General features: G+C 39.6%; 1 protein-coding gene across 2 annotated transcripts in view; it reads right to left on the minus strand.

The window, feature by feature from the left end:
• Nucleotides 1-982: 982 nt before the first annotated feature.
• Nucleotides 983-17,409, minus strand: part of stxbp1a (syntaxin binding protein 1a) — a 43,621-nt gene continuing 27,194 nt past the window's right edge. The window contains exons 7-20 of one of the 2 annotated variants that reach the window (XM_036587863.1): nucleotides 17,188-17,336; nucleotides 16,530-16,614; nucleotides 15,893-16,023; nucleotides 14,705-14,812; nucleotides 14,429-14,489; nucleotides 13,165-13,230; nucleotides 12,969-13,049; nucleotides 11,343-11,481; nucleotides 11,145-11,254; nucleotides 10,033-10,134; nucleotides 9,681-9,766; nucleotides 7,434-7,588; nucleotides 6,106-6,262; nucleotides 983-2,584 (exon numbers count right to left, since the gene is read on the minus strand). In XM_036587863.1, the coding sequence (XP_036443756.1) occupies nucleotides 6,153-6,262; nucleotides 7,434-7,588; nucleotides 9,681-9,766; nucleotides 10,033-10,134; nucleotides 11,145-11,254; nucleotides 11,343-11,481; nucleotides 12,969-13,049; nucleotides 13,165-13,230; nucleotides 14,429-14,489; nucleotides 14,705-14,812; nucleotides 15,893-16,023; nucleotides 16,530-16,614; nucleotides 17,188-17,336 (1,383 nt within the window). In that variant the 3' untranslated portion in view covers nucleotides 983-2,584; nucleotides 6,106-6,152. The remainder of the gene's footprint in view (nucleotides 2,585-6,105; nucleotides 6,263-7,433; nucleotides 7,589-9,680; nucleotides 9,767-10,032; nucleotides 10,135-11,144; nucleotides 11,255-11,342; nucleotides 11,482-12,968; nucleotides 13,050-13,164; nucleotides 13,231-14,428; nucleotides 14,490-14,704; nucleotides 14,813-15,892; nucleotides 16,024-16,529; nucleotides 16,615-17,187; nucleotides 17,337-17,409) is intronic. The other variant, XM_036587864.1, reaches the window with a different exon arrangement.

Genomic DNA, 17,409 nt, shown 5'->3' on the forward strand with positions numbered 1-17,409 from the left:
CAAAGCTGTGGATCATAGTTCCATAAAGGGATGTTCAATTTCTGAGATATTTTAGAGTAAATGTTTTTTTGTTTTTTGCTCTTTTTTTAAATGATTGTAAAAATTGTTTTCTTTTTTGCAGTTAACAAATTATATGTGAACCAAAAATGTTTACAAAGGAAAATGTTGTTTTGTACTTTCATATTATTATTAAAAACAATCCATGCTTCTTTAAATGATATCTTCTATATTATATTATATATTATAATATATCATATTCATTTACATCAAATTCAGCTCTTTTCTTTAAACTAATTATGTCCATGTCATTGCCACAGGTATGTGGAGACTGATATGGAAATTCGACAGCATGTTTTCAGGACCGCCAACACTTCTGCAGGTAAGGTCTTACAGTAATGTATTAATTTCCTCATTTCTTTGACCTTGAAAGGTTTGTGATGTTAATTTATTGTATAACCTTTATTTACATCGAACAGATGCTGAGCTGTGCAGTAGGGTTCCTCTCTGCTGAGGTCACTTAAAGGCAAGATTTTTCAAAACTATATAATTCAGTTATTGAGATGTAAACTCTTTCAGTCATTCAGAGTTTTTTGATGTGAAACGGCACATTGTAGAGAAACTTACCTACACAGATGTTTTCAGTAGTAGTGAGACTAGGGGTCACAATGTCTACAACACAAATACAGACATTTAATTTATTATCTCAAAACTAGGTAAGCAATGTCTTAGGCATCCGACAGCGTATTCATAACCACTTCATATCAGAACTTTCTGTGAGGGAACTTTCAGAGGCATTAAACTCTTAAGATGTTTGGTTCCTATCACCACCACTGTGAACAATCCTGAGCATTTCACATCAAACTACTCTGAGTCACTGTTTACATCTTAACCATGTAATCATGCAGAAATATCAGTGGAATTCCCTTTTAAGATTGAAAGGAATCGGTGCTGTTTTGTGTAAGAGAATATACTGAATCTGTGCTGTAATGGAAGCCAATTTATTAGACAGCCTTATTACATTGGTACACAAGTATACTTTTTGTTTGTGCTTCAACGCTCGCAAACATGAAATCCCAGCAAGTTCAACAGGTTTAGGACAGACTAACTCTTCATTTATTAATATTTTCTCTGATAAATAAATTTGATAGAAATCTAGTAGACACAGTCAGTGCTTTACAACAGCAAACCAAAAAAAGAAAAAGAGAGAGAGAGAGAGAGAAGAAATGTCAAAAATAAAAAAGCGTTTGCATCACAGAAAAAGGCGTAGTGCAATATACAACCTGCCTGCCAGAACAAAGGAATAAAATAGGAATAAATAGAAATAAAGAAAATATATAAATAGGGGGTTATGTTTCTTTGCAAAGCCATTCACCAGTGGAAGATTTAACATTGCACCAGAGGAAAAACTAACAAACAGACAAACCAAATATAGATAGTTGCTATTTTTCCCAGTTTACTACTACAACTACAGCTAAAACATCACAAACACATTGGCTTCACATTGGCATTTTTCAAAGGAAATGTTTTACTACTTCACAGTCAGAAATATCACCAGTCAACAGTGAGACATTAAAACATCAACATATGGCATATACAACAACACGCTACTCAGTGCATGGCCCGGTTAAACATTGTATACTAACCAATGATAGGACTTAATCTGACAGGATACAATACTGAAATACGACTGGCCCTTTTTTGAGTATTCTTCAAACATTTGCAAGCAATGGCCTTTCTGACACTAAAACGTGAGAGCAATCAAATGAAAGGTTGTGGCAAGTAAATACAGCCGGACGTGTGGCTGGGGGAGGGCTGGTATTTGCCATCTGTAACTATTTACAGCGTTTCCTTCACTTCACCTGCCGATTCTCTGACCTACGGCTGCTTTGGTTTCTTTCCTCGTAGTCACAGAAAGTCCCAGCAGATGCCAAAAAAAATGGTCAGAATCACATCTACGATAACAAGGGGCTGTTTTCCATCTGAGGTCGTTTCCAAATGGGTGCAAATTAGATCCCATGGCATGCACATCTAACATGATACAAAGTCAAAAACCAGAGTTTAGAAGGACAGCAGTTCAGCTTACAGCATGAGAAATTATATGATTTTTTTTTTAAACTGACCCTCGCATACACACAACTGTCCCTCCCCCATCCACAGCCATTACAAATCACACCAAGTAACTAAGGGAAAAAACAAAGAAAGTCTCTACCATTTACACATTCTAGCAGGTTTCATAGCATACAATATTACATTTGGTACTTTCAGTTTTAAATGGCCTTTGATATTTTTGACAGTTTAATCATTTGCATCCATTGTAAAACATGAGAATACTTGCAATGATTCCTTTGTTTTTCAACATACTATATATATTTATATATATATATAATTTTTTTAGTCAATGTTGCCATTGTTTAATTTTTTTCTCTTTTTTCTTTCGAGCAAGATGCATACACAATTAATATAGGAGCAGGGGGTTTTGTTGGGTAACGGGAGGGATGGTTTTAGCTTGTCTGATCCTCATCTGGTTTGTTCATGGCCTTGAGTGCGTCGAGGAGCACGGTAGGGGTGAAGATATGGGTCGAGCCTGCAGGGGTGAAAACCCAGGGGGTGAAAAAAAAGAGAAAATAAATAAGAATTAGAACTGCACGAGCACATCGTTCAACCTCAAAATGTGTTTTCAGCTGTTATATCTCTTCCAGTACAAAAGAATATAAATGTGAGTGGAAACCAAAGTATGTCAAATTTTTAAAACATCAAAAACAAATGTAGGAAATTATGCAATTGAGATGAATTCTTCAGGAGGATAGTGGAACTGTAAGTCAGAGGATGTAAAGGGTTGGGATTTCAACATTAGTGTCTTAGAAAGCTATTACACACTACAACAGATATACAGTTATATGTTTTGGCATCCCTGGTCAAATTACATGTTCAAGTGAAAATAAGTACACATCGTCTAAAGAGAACACACTTCTGCTCATTTCACTGCACATTTACAGTTTTTTTTGCTAATTTTGGTGAATTGGGGGAAAAAAAAACATAAAATGTGGCTTGTAAAAATATATATATATTTTTTTTTCCAATATAGACAGAAACTGTGCACTAAAATTTGCAGAAAAATACCATGTTTAAGTCTGCTGTAGAGAATTTGTTAACTTATTTTCGCTTAGAAAATCAACAAAACTAACAATTTGACCAGGGATGTTCAAACGTCTGCATATGACTGTAGGTCAAATATACTGACATAAGTTATGATACCTCAAACTAAGATACACTTTCAAGATGACAGAAGATAAAAGACGACATTAAGACCGTATTTAGGGGCTGAAACGGAATCTGTCTTAAGACAAATAGCTGAAGACACATTTATAGCAATTTACAAATAATTGGTTCATAAATAATCAAACATTTGTTCCACCTATTCTACATGAAATCCTTCTGACAGGTCTCATAGCTCAAATCAAGCACAGCTGGAACAGATGTTTGATTCCAGCTTTTTGAAGTGTCTTGTTACTGAACAATTCATTTGTTTGTTTCTTTAGCAAAGCTGCACTTTTCTTCAACCTCTGCACTAAAACAACAAAACAATTACGGCCCTCTAATGTAATCATTGCAATGTAGCTATCTAGAGCCAAACACTCTGAGCAAACAAGAGGGAAGACAGCGGGCAGCAAAAAGACAAACCCCACTGAAACTGGTGCACCATGGGGGTATAGACTGGGTCAGTAAAACAGCTCTGGACCAACATTTAACTAGTCTTGCTTGACTGTGACCTTTGAAAATACCCAGTGAATTCAAATAAAGTGAACATGCAGCTTTGCTAAGATCTGGCTAGAAGCACTATAAACAAGTAGTGCTTCTAATAGTAGCTCTGTTAATTTGACTAGATGGAAAGGCCTTTAATAAAGAACCAGAACAGAAACAAACTTTAGTTATGGAATATAATGACTGTATAGTTTAGGAAGTGTTTAATGTAGCAGTATGGGTTAGGGCTGGCATACTGCACATGGTGATCATTTTTACTGGGAAAATCCAAAAATGATGAACCAATTGAAAAAAAGGCGATATAAAAAGGGATATAGCTTTAGCAGATGGTTCAATACATGATCAGTAAATCTGATCAGACCCTCTGTTATCTTAGAGAATATCGTGCTCTGAGACTCTCTGTATTACAGTACCCTTTTTTCTGTTGACTGTTTAAATTAATAGTGCAGCAAGTGTTTCATTTTCTTATTGTTGCTAATGTGTTCAAATTTAATGTGAACACAATGAAGGAAAATTTGAAAACCATACATTTGCAAGTAAATGCAACACTTGGTCCACAGCCACATCTTTGGAAATACATAATAGAGGCAGAATACTGTAATTTTAAGAGGTGAAGTTTGTATCTTAACACAAAATCCTCATTCAGCCTGTGTCACTCATAAACTACAAATACTATAATTCTGTGTGACTGTTGGGAATTTAGTTTTGGAGGCACATGAACTCCAACAGGGCTCAAATTTACACTGATGATTTTGTAGTGAATGTCACTGAAATTTTACCCACTAGCTGTATGAAAATATATAAAAAACTGGAACAGCTTCACTTGATACCTAACACCATTTAAAGCCTCAGTATGGAATCTTGTAACTTCTAGTCTTGTAGGAGTATGGTAACGTGCATATCGCTGCTGTCGGAACAAAACCTTGTATCTCCATTTTTGTCGTTTTTCAGTTTTTGACAGTTTGAAAATGCCTGTCGTGATGAATGGACCAAAAGAATTGGCCCAAAATAAAAAAGTCTAGTTCCATTGACTTACATTAAGTTTTTTCCTACTCATTTTGGCCATACAAGGTTTTGTTCTGTCAGCATCGATATGTTCATATCTGAAAGTTTTTACTGTTGTAGCAGCAAAAATGTAAAAATTGCCTGTCATTTGATGCCAGGTTGGGGCTTTAAGGCTAAATTTAGAAGAATAATGTCTTATACTTATTAATAAGCAGGATCACAATGGCCTTATGTGGCGACTGCTTAGTGCTAAAGCATATCGAGAGAACACAGCTACATTTCAAGCTTTGGCATCTGCAGAAGAATCACACACAGGGCTAAGCCAAATTACTGTGCTAAAATGTAATATGACAATCCTTGCATAACACAATGGACAGTACTGCTGTGTAGTCTGTGCAGACGCCCGCTTGCTCATGTAGACATGTGATGTGTGGTGGTTTGAGAAGTTGGAATTATACAACTAAAAGGAACAGAAACCAAACTATCCTTCGCTGAAATCAGCATCAAACCAAGGACCTCTGTTAACTTGATGTGAGTGATTTTCTTGGATTGTTATTCAAAAGTAACTAAAATATGATGAATCTCTAGGGTAGATTAATCTGCGTGAAATAAAAATGAAAGGCAAACAAAAAAAATGAAATCTAGGAGGGCAAATGTAGTCGCTCCTCATCACCCGAAGAAGAAACATCACTGGGTTAGAGGGCGTATGCTAGGGAAAATGCAGGTTAATCCACCCAGCTGAGAGGATGGGGGACAGCAGGGATGGGGTCAGCACCCGTTGCATGGCCACTCCAAAGAGGCTCCACCCACTGCAGGTGTAAATGATGCAGCAGTCTGCCGTATGTGTCCATCAGTGGTGCATTTTACCACCAACTAACGTCTGGTCAGCGGCAGGTGGGGCCTTCATTAGACTGGCACACTGCAGACAATGATATCTTACCAAGTTAAATCATCTTAAATCTAGTAAATATATCTAACATTTTTCATTATGAGATTGTTGTAAGAATATTATCAGTTTATTTGACTGAAAGAAGCAAAATTGTCAGCCAATGAAATAACTTTACAAGATAAAACTACTAGCTGAATATATCCAACATTCTTACCACCATGTCATAATGAGAAATATGTATATATATTGACTAGATTTGAGAGGGTTTCACTTGCCAAAATATCATTTTTGGCAGTGCAGTTTGTCCATGCAATAAAGCGGGAGTCGGAAACTCATCCCTGAAGGGGGGAGCGGAGTAAAACGGTGTATAGAGTGTGGTAATAAGGAGAAAAAGAAAGCCCTTGTGCTGTGGGGAATCAGAAAGGGCTTCTTTGAGCGGCTGCCTTTACTTTGTCAGAGTCTCTCCCACCCTTCCCTCTTTCTCTCCCTCTCTCTCTCACTCGTCTGAGGGAACGGGGTCCTCAAAGGACACCCTAGTGGACTCTCGGAAGTCGGGGTGCCGCAGGTCCATTAGAAATTTGGTTGGGGTGAGCGTGTGGGTGGAACCTGCGAAGGAACAAAGGTGGCTTCACGCTCAGTTTTTCATCCAACACCGCATCCCCATTTTCTTTCTTTTTCCAACTGTCAGTCATCTTGGAGAAAAGGAGGGGTTAAACAGCCATTTCCACTTTTAATGCATCCATCGAAATCCCTCAATCCATTTTAGTCATTTTAGCACATACTGATTGGAATACAAAAATATTTGCGGTCTTACAGCACTCCAGTTCTAATCCTGTCTAAAAAGCATGAATATAAACGACAAACATACCATTCATTTTTTAATTCTGTAATAGTTCAATATCTCTGGGGAAAAATTGGCATGCGTCTTGATGATAATAGATTCTACAGTGCTGCACTACTGTTACCACCTCTCGCAAAAAGTCAGTATCGGTTGGTTTGATGTAATCGTGGAGTGTTATTGCTGAAAAAGGAAAAGGCCAAGTCCAAAAATGCACTCACAAATACAGACAGACACAAAACAGATAGGAATCTCAGTTATGCTACAAATGTTAGTTTTCACATACCAGAACAAAAAAATACAACACTGGCCAGTTGTCCAAACGCAGTGTAAGGGGGTCTTGATTAAGCCTAATGTTTAGCTAAATTGAAATGCCAATAGTGATTCACCCATTAAAATGCTTTTTAGGCTTATGTTTAATCTGTGTAGGAAACCCCACCATCAGAGTAATGCAAGTGATACTATCTCTGCCATCCTCTCTCAATCTTTGTGCAACATGGGAAACCAAACCAAGAACCATAAGCACAACAAAAACAGACAAAGCAGATTATCGACTGATGTTTCTGCTTACGCAGGAACAGTGTCAACAGGAGTACGAGTGTGGCAGCTCTCTCAAAAACAGTGCAACATGCAGGCAGTGCTGTTTCTTACAGAAAGTGGTTCTCCTGCTCATTATTCAAGCGATGCTAAACTCAGCACTGATCATTTAGTTTCTTACAAAAGCAGAAAAGTCTTCAAAAGCAGACAAGCATACTAAGCTCAAAACCTAGTGCACTATATGTCTCTTTCTAAAGAGTAGGTTTACAAAACGTAATCTATGCTGGAAGGACAGCCTGCATTGATAATCTGCATTGCTTTCAATGAAGTCTAATCTGTTGTCTCTACTAAGTATCTACTATGCCTGCTTTTACAGAAAGTGCCCCTCAAATGCAAACTCACCGATGATGGCCTCCCATTTGCCATTGGCCTGTGTGACCTCATAGGCACAGCGCATCTCACTGAAGGACACGCCACCAATGATGAAGACGATGACGCGTGGTCCGGTGCGGTACTCTCCAGGGGTCTTATTCTTGTGCCAGTGGCCATACCGGGCGCTGCCAGGGAAAGGACATGTTAACAGGCAATACAGATGCTTTAATGTAACAGTATTAGAAAGGCCTTCTATAAACTAAATGACCTTAGACTGATGGTTTCCTGGTAGTTATTTAATACTTTCATATTAATCTGGTTCTGGTTCAGCCAAAAATTTAATGTACATAACTTTTCTTTTGGTCCAAATGTAGTTAATTAGTCAAGACATTAGAAGTAATGTGCTATGATTTCAGAAGACCGTCACTGATGAGTGCAGTAGTGACCCTGACGCATTACAAGCTCATTATTGATTTCAGCCTCATGTTGTGGTTTAGCAGCGTCTTCACGGTAGAGATCGAAAGAGGAGCGTGTGAATAAATAGGCATTAATATTCACCCTGCCACCGTAGTCCTCCCATTATCATGCTTGTCTCTCAGCACTGATATAACACACACCCCCTCTTCCTCACACCTGCTCTGTGGAGGAGTCAATAGCAGGCATAATGAGGGCGGAAATCGGCATGAGTGCTGGTGATCTGGAGTCAGATCAATACACCCACATTACAGGACCGGTCAGAAAGCCAGGCTGCCCCCAGATCTCCCAGCTTCACACTGCTGGGGAGCCCACACTTACATACACCAGCACTGCTGAAGAGGCGAGTGTGTGTTTGTGTGTGTCGCTGAATGTGTAGTTATGCTTTTTCTGCCTCTCCTCTGCTGTGCTGGATCATTAATGTTGATGGAGGAGGTTATATTGTCTTCCTCTGAATGCAAGTCTTCCCTGCCCCCACAGCACCAGCTACCGATCACAGTATTGATCTATATGCTCGCTCTCTCTCGCTCTCTCTCGCTCTCTCTTGCTCTCTCTCTCTCTCTCTCTCTCTCTCTCTCTCTCTCTCTCTCTCTCTCTTTCTCTCTTTCTCTTTCTCTTTCCGTGCACAAATGATTATTGATCTTTTTTACGTCTGTCTCTTCTGTTCTGGAATGGCTGGTGCAATAAAAACTGTGAGTGTGTGAAGGAGTGTAAGCGAGAGAGTATGGTCCTGTTCACACATGGTATTAAAGGGGATGTACCGATACGGGAATTGCAGGCCGATGCTGATACATAAATCTTTATTATATGTAACTAGGACTAAATCGACCTGGATTAACATTACAGAGAAATGTAACGCTTATTTGTGGAGGGTTACAAACGCGGTTAAAATTAATCAAATGTAGACACTATAGCGCATCCGCATCACCTAAACGTTTACCTCTTCCAGAGTACAATAAATACATCAACTATTGGTTTGAAATATCGGTCAAATCTGAACATTTGTGCAATGCAGCTATTTATTATTTGCACAAATCTGTGCCAATACCAATACAGTTCTGACATCATTGTGCATCACTGCTTCCATGGTTAAGATGTAAATAAAATCATTGAATGTGGTGTGATGTAAAACCAGAAAGTTATTATATAAAATGGTTACAAACATACTGAGACATTGTTTTATGATAGATGGATGGATGGATGGATGGATGGATGGATAGACAGACAGACAGACCTAGAACTAAAACCACTCAACTTTAATAAAGTTGAAAAACATCTCTAAAAAGATATGGATTATTTTTACAAATTGAAATTTAGGGATTAGGGTTTGAGACGGCCACCTCCCTATAGAAAGTAGCCTATACATCATGATTTTGTATATACTGCTTATTACTGTCTCAATTCATGCCTTGGGTTTGTTTAAATCATAACATAATACATGTAAATATCTACAGCCTGAATACTTCACTGATTTTTTTTTCTTTAGGGACACAATTTAAACTAATTCTGTTGAATGGTCCAGAATAAATGGGAGGCTGTGAAGACACAGTTGATTGGGCAGTCCTTCGTTTCTGTCAGGGACGTATTGGGAAGCATTCTGGACACCTGCGTCCCTGACCACCTCTGAAGGCGGCTGGAGCGCTCGGATCACGATCTCTGAGACAAATTTGAACCCTGTTCACATCTGCAGTGCTGTTCATTTGGAATTGGATTAACCCAAGGTTTACGTTAAGGGGCCTGTATGACGGTATGTGAGACTGTGTGTCTAAGCTTGTGTGTATGTGTGGGTGTGTGCATGTGTACCTGACTGCTGAAGTGCTGAAGGAGGAAGAAGAGCGAGTTGAGATGTAAGGGTAGTGCTTGGTGTCCAGCTTGTCATCAATAGCGTCCTGCAAAGCCCACAAGAAAGCTAGTAAGTGCATTCACATGTTTATACATACACACAAATAATCAGAATCTTATCATTAAAAGAAACACGTAGCTCAGTTTCTGTTTGTGTTTGCATCATTTAAAAAACCCAGCTGTCATCATGTGAACATTTGAACCAATCAAGAAATAGTCCAACATTTAAGAATGTTTTATTTCCTGTAGAGTTTTTGCTATGACAACAAAGATAAACAGTTCATCAGACCAAAGAGAGAGTAATGAAGTTTACCTCCATGATATCCTTGACTAAGGGTGTCCAGCGAGAAAGCTGGTAGGTCTGCTCACTCACACGCTCCTTCCTGTCCATCTTCTTCCCTCGGCGCAGGGTAGACTAAAACACAGGCAAGCAGGTGAGTAGGATAGTGCTAGAAGACAGACCCCAATTCCATTTCTTTTTTTGTTAACTTCCCCTCCACCAACCCGAACGGAGTATCTACTGGCCACTTTATTAGGTACACCATCCTTGCCTCTACCTTCATTCACCATTTTATCAGATTCGCTTACCATATAGGTGCACTTTGTACTTCTACTATTACAAGTTTTAGTCCAGCATAATTTTTTAGCCCACCTTACCCGTTAATCACAAGACCACCACTTTATTAGGCACAACACCAGCTTTGTTGGGCCACCTTGTCAATGTAAAGTTAGAAATACTAGCTCATCTGTTGCTGTACAGTTCGCCATTTGTTATTCATCCTCAGAGGTCAGTTTCTTCCCACAGGACAATGTTTTTGGTAAGTGGACTGTTGTCAGCCCAGCAGTGACACTGAGGTGTCTAACAACTCCTGCAGCACTGCCGTGTCTGATCCCCTCATACCAGCACCACATCAATGTCACTGCAGTGCTGCCCAAACAATCCCTGCTCTGTGGTGGTCCTGTGGAGGTCTTGACCACTGCTGAACAGGGTAAAAGGGGGTTAGCAAATTATGCAGAGAAACAGATGGACTACAGTCTGTAACAAGATGTGCAAAGTGCACCTATATGTTAAGTGGATCGGATATCGTGAACAAGTCTAGATACAATGTAGGAGTACCTAATAAAATGCCTAGTGAGTGTATCTCCTTGTTAATGCGGGGAATCTTCACCGCAGGACTGTGATGAAATACAGACATGCTTATTGGGATATGGGGATTGGGACCACCTACTGACTCTATCCCTTAAATCAGTTTGAGGGTTGAAGGTGCTGCTATTAGTATGCTATACTTCCTTAACCTCTATAACAATCTGAATGCCCTTCAAGATGCTAGCAAGTATTCCCTTGAGGCTAAGGGTGACGTCTGGGAGTGCTTTACTTCTCTAGAATCAAACTCAGAGAGAGAGAGTGCTTAGAGGCTAACTCACGTCTGTGATGATGGGTACACCCAGGTGAGCCATGTTGGTGATGATTTCACTGTCCTCAGGAGGTATCTGAGCATGCTGGATTAGCTTATTCAGGTTCTCCTCTGTGATCCCTGAGTGACCACAAACAAACAGCAAGTCACCCCATGAAATCTAAAAGGACTACCAGCACTGTTGTCCTTAACATTGTGTTTCCCTCACCATTCTTGAGGAAGATGTACAGCAGAATGATGCGAATCTTGTCGTAGGTGCTGACATTGGCATCCAACAGAATGGGCACGATGGCCCTCATGGGGTCCTTAATTTTCTCCCCTTCTGCATCTGTTCCCATGGCCAGATCCTACACAACAGCAGGGGATTAAGGGGTAAATTTATAACCTCTGGTGAAGATATTATACCATCTGGCATGAACTGGATTACATGAGATTCTCTTTGTACTGTTAAGTCACTTACACAGTGAGCAGTTACACTCAAGTTAACCCTAAAATCCATGTAATCGTAGCTGTTAACGCCAACCAGTGCAGAAGCGTAGTGTAATTTGATATTAATTCTCATTTGGAGCTCAATTATCAGCACAATTTTGCATCTGTTTTGTGTGCATCAGTGTTCGCTTGCTACAATACCCAGCAAATATGTCATACAACCATTTGGAAACCCCTCCCACAATGATGAAGAAATTAAGCTGCTAACATAGCCACTGATGCAGAGGCTAATAGATACTTTCTAGCAGTACATTACCTATCCCTATCTGACTTCTTTCTGCATTAGCAGAAAAAAATTCAAGTGTCCACCCCAAAGCAGTTGTAGTTTTTCAAAAGTTCCTCCCACCTTCAATATATATTGTCAGAAGGGGGTTTTCCAAGCCTCTAAACTGGAATATCTTAAGCCCCTTAGCCGACCCTGCCAGTCTGCAGTGATAGCAGAGGAGGGTAAAGTTCAGCAACCTCGCTGCTGGTCTTTAGTTAAACTTAGGACGTCATATGCCTTCAAAGGGGGGGAATACGACAGTTATTTATTATCCCCCACCCCATAATTCTTTGGTGATATGAAGCTGAAGTTCTTATTTGAACTTTCCTGTTCCACCTTAAATGGAGCAGCTGTTACATTCTGGCACTTCAGGCATCAGTACTGCTGGACTGTTTAAGGTGGAACAGGAAATTTAGCTACCTAGCTACCGAGACCATTAGCATCTTATAAGTGATTTTTTTTTGTGCTTGTAATGAAGAAAATGATCATAATACATTGAAATGACATTAAACTAAGACAATACAATGGTTGTCGTAATTTTTAATGGAAAAAAATACACATATGTGGGTTTCTTTGGTTGCTTGTGCAGCCGTCTTGCCGGTTTTCCTGTTTTTCCTCATAACACTCTGTTTGGAGTGTGCCTCTGAAAAACCTCCGTTTGGAGGGCCATGTAGCTCTAACACTTCGCCCTACCCCTCTACCTCAACAAAAGCCAGGACACCCTATCCCTAGGCGAGAACACGCAAAGCGGAGGGATAAGAGCTAAGTGGAAGGGGCAAGGGGTTGACATGGGATTGGGCCTTGCTGTACAGTTTACTGCGACACCACTGTAAAAGGTAAGTAAGTATGTTTACACCAGATGTAGTACTGGTTAAATTTTTCATTTTGGTCAGAGTGCCCTTTTAAATAGCACAACAATAACTAGACTTTTATGGGCTAAAAGTGATATCATTACCTAGTAATCATGTTTATTACTACACAATTTAGGAAGATTATGATGAAATGTTGTTCTTTCCCATCAGTGCATATCTTGGTATAAGTATGTGAGCCACAGTAGTGTGATGTTCCTGCATGAGTTACCTGCTCCACACGGCACAGCTTGTCCACAGTGCCCTGGTAGTGCTTCATGCAGTCTTCTGCCAGCTGCAGGTGAGTAGAGTACTGCAAAGACAGAGGTTTAGAGTTTAATACTAATATGATTAGAACTGTGACTTTCATACATTTTAACCTGACTTTGGCAGAAGGAGACCCATCTGTGCTGAACGTCCTCTCTCACCTTGCTGAGCTCTTTCTGATACTGCGGCATCTTTTTCAGCATCTGAGACAGATCCCTCATGGTGGTCTGAAAAACGGAGAAAAAAACAACAACGGTAAGATTAAACATGCACACACACACAAGCGCACTTCTAGCCTGACCTGGGAGGGCTTAAATTTATATAGGGTCCTGGAGTGATTTCCTCTTTTACTGGAGCTACCAGGGGCGTCGCCTGGCATGGGTTTCAAGGGCTACAGCCCTGAGTATTTTTTAAGCGGCCCAAACCATATAATGTCACCCCAGCTCATTTGCATATCCCTCTCATCATCCATGGGTCCCTTTAGAGGCACGTTCACCCGCTTCTCTTTTACTATATAAATATCACTCATTAGAAAGCAAGCCCAGTCCGAGCCTGATGTTCTACGTGAAAAATCAGCCCTCACACGGCCCAAAACGCAGTACTTTGTCCAGACAGGCTTGTGTCTGGTTGCAGGCTTTAAGACACTCACAAAATTACCCTAATGGTTTGTTTTAGCATGATCTTGTATGATAAGAATATTTTCTAGGTTTCTCTATTCTCTATTTTGGTTTAAGAAACATTTTTACTGAACATTTTGAAGCATCTGTGATTTTCCAGATAAATGTCATCTTGTGTGAGGAAAAAAATGGTTTTTCACCACTGCTACTTGCTGTATTTAGTCTTCTAATATGCATATTAATATGAAACACTTCCCAAATGGATTGTGATGATATGACCATGTGTGCGGCAAATATCTGGGTTTATAAAAAAACGTGTGTCATTTTTTTGTGGTCTGGATGCAAGAGTTTTATCACTGAGGAGACGTGTAAAAATATTATGCCAGACATCCTCCATACAAACTAATCCAATCCAAAAAGGGCTTATATTTATTACAGAGATGCAAAAGCAGTGTATACAAAAGACAGACAATGCCTTGACTCACTTAATGTCAAATATACAGCAAATGACACCTATACAGCTCGTTGTGCTTCACACCACTGTACTACAACCGTAACACGCAGTCATCAGTGAGTGTGTACACGTAAAATTAAACCTTACGTTAACATAGACACTCGATTGTGTCTGTGCTGTGTCAGAAAGGCAATCAATACTAATCCTGCTGCAGCCTCAAAGAGGGTTTAAGATGAGTCAGCCAGCAGAGCTCAGATATGGTTGCCAGCACACACTCATAAGCCAGGTTTTCATCCTGCTGTTCCTACAGACTCTCCTGCTGCAGAATATTCCCTTCACCCTCCCCTCCAATACCTTCTCTCCAGTGTTCATCCTTTTGCTGGCAGAGAATTCCTTCAGGGACTTTGTCACCTCCCTGTAAAAGAACAGACAGAACTGGAATGAGAATCTTCTTATCTTTAAATACAGGTCGAAGAGACGAGTAGAGGTGGAAAGAGAGAGAGATGAAGAGAAAGAAGAGTGGGAAAAGAAGGCTGCTTTTGATAAAAGCATCTGCCAAATGAGTAAATGTAAAAGATTGTAAATGAAGAGAGAAATAGGAATGAGGAATAGAAAAAAGATGTTACTCACTGAGAAACCTCAGCAATGTGTTTGTGTCGCAGGGACACCCACAGGTCATCATCCTCATGCAGCAGGACCTCCTTCTCCCGCGAGTCTCCCATTCCACTGGTCTCATACCTGAGATACACCACAAAACACTAATGCTTCAGAATCTCTACAGTAGATCATCAGATACAGCTACAAATGAAGGTAAGACATTGCTAAATACAAGTTTTCAATAGGAAAATAAAATCAGTTACAACTGAAAAGATGTGAAAGATTATTGGGAAATAAAGTAGACAAGAAAGACATACAAACATAGAAAATCTGCAAATTAAAGAAGTTTCTGGTGTTGTCAGAATTATGGACCGGCCATCCCAGAGTCCAGACCTCAACATGGCTCAGTGTATTGTGAGAAGCAGAAAACGCAGCAAACTTGTAAGACTGAACTTTGGAGGTGTGGAAATATCCCTGCAGATTTCTTTGAAAAGCTGAAAGCAAGTCTGCTAAAAAGAATGGAAGCTCTAATAAAGGCAAACAGTGGACCCAATAAATCTTCATTTTTTTGCGATTTTTAGTTTTCTGCGTAATTTGAGCACAGCAGCTTTATACATTGTGTGAAAATGTCTCAATGATTGGACCAATAGAAATGCTCTAAAATGCTTTGTATAAAATATCTGTACATTAACTTACACTGAAAGTAAAGAAGGTTTTTGCCCTCTCCTGTGAAGTTACCATTTTGAAGATACTTGCTTTTTTTGGACAGCGATGATATGTTTTCTGTTTTTGTCCCCAATGCTGAAAAATGAATAACTTGTACCTAATGACATTTTACTGGAAATTAAATAAATGAAGCATGGTCGGATTTTGCACGGCACTGTAAATGTATAAAATGCTAGTCCTATGAAACATCACAGATTTCAAATAAGTAAAAGCAGAAGGAAAGTAAGAATCTTTAAAAACCTTTTTTTCCCCCCAAATTTTAGACGATTAGTGCTGAACATGATTCTAAAATGAATGAGACGACTGTAGAGCATCAAGAAAAAAGAAATAATAAATTATAATAAAATAATCCAGAATGTCTCACATTCCAAAAACGGTGATCAATTCTAACTAGATATTTATATACATATTAATTATTTATATTTTAAACTTTTGAATGATTGTCTGCTGTCTCTCTTGTGAGTTAATGATTCAATCTTAGCATTCGTGTCTCACCTGTAGACGTCGTTCTCAATGGGCAGCAGGTCGTAAGCCATAGCCTGGAAGGTCAGCTCATGCAGGACAGGGGAGACGGGGTCAAAAGCCCGGTCCAGAATGATGAGCTGAGAGCGGGCCTTATCTGGACCCTGTGGACAGAAAAACCCAGGGAATACTATTCAATTAATAATAGCTAGTGATGTAAAAATGCATCGACCCATCAATCTGAAGCTGGCAAATGAACCATATTAGTTTTGGAATTTTATTATCAATTAACCCCCCCAAGCAAAAGAGCTTGGTGTATTGTTTTTAATTGTCCATATTGCTACCACACTACTGTGTAAATACTGTGTTAAATGTTTATGGAACTCGCTCACTCACTCACTTATGCTGAGCAGGCTAAGAATTCGCCACTAGAGGTGTTATTAGCAGTCTGCACTCTTAATAAGAGCAGTGCTCCTCATCACTGACTCTGTGTGGCACTGTGTCCTTGTTTAAAAACCATTCTGAATCTCCTAAGGACTCATGATCTAACTCAATAGTCCTGCGGTCAGATATTTAAACCCCCAATAATATCCACAGCGTCATACAGCATCTAACGACCCTCTAGTTAGGCTTATTGTGTTGATGGAAACAACAGATCTTTCTCACTCACCTCTCCCATTGTGGGGTCATCTGCCTTGTAGGCGTCCAGTTTGTCCTGCACCAGCTGCGCTAGAGTGGCATTGTCTTTGTACTCTCTATATTGATAGACAAATAGATAAACAGGCAGTTAGACTGCAGTCTGCATAAGCAGTGCTTGTTTACTGTAGTCATGGTGATGACCAGTGGCTGTGTTCCAACATAACAATGAATAAGCCCCCCTGTTCTTACTCTCCAAACTGATAAGAACTCATATGTTGCTGCATAATGTGAACACTCCAGTTGTATCACCTCCACTACAAAGCCTTCATGAATACGGTTTAACTTCCTGGATTGCACTAAAGCAGCATACAAATTAGGGATGGCCATGAAAAATCAAGTATTGAGCTGATGACTACATATTGGTCCTGTTAAGGTTACTGTTTAATTGTCTTTAATCAAGTCACTGCTTAAATATTTATCTTATGGAATAAAGTCACTTTCAGGTTTTAAAATTATGGTAAATTTTCACTGGAACAGAAGGATACAGCACCCCATTGAATGATGTTTGGTGCTGAGCAGTGTTGATAAAATTCAATATCAGTATTGTCCAAATATATCATAGTATAAGATGATCTTTAAGCTAGTATTAACAAAATTACTCAACCCTTTTTTTTCACTATGTCTCTTACCCTCGGTATCGCACAGCAGGGTACTCCTTCAGTGTGGCACACAGAGTAGCCAGCTGCTCAGCTAGCCTCTCCATCACTGGGTTCTTCATCTGGGTCTTGTGTGGGCTGTAGAAACTCTGGAAGGCATCAGGATTGTCCAGAGAGAACACCTAGAAATGCACACATTTATTAGCACATGCTTATTACACAAACATATGTTATTATTGTGTATATGAAGAGCTG

Source organism: Colossoma macropomum, unplaced genomic scaffold (assembly GCF_904425465.1).
Source record: "Colossoma macropomum unplaced genomic scaffold, Colossoma_macropomum, whole genome shotgun sequence".
In the NCBI taxonomy this organism is placed as follows: domain Eukaryota; kingdom Metazoa; phylum Chordata; class Actinopteri; order Characiformes; family Serrasalmidae; genus Colossoma; species Colossoma macropomum.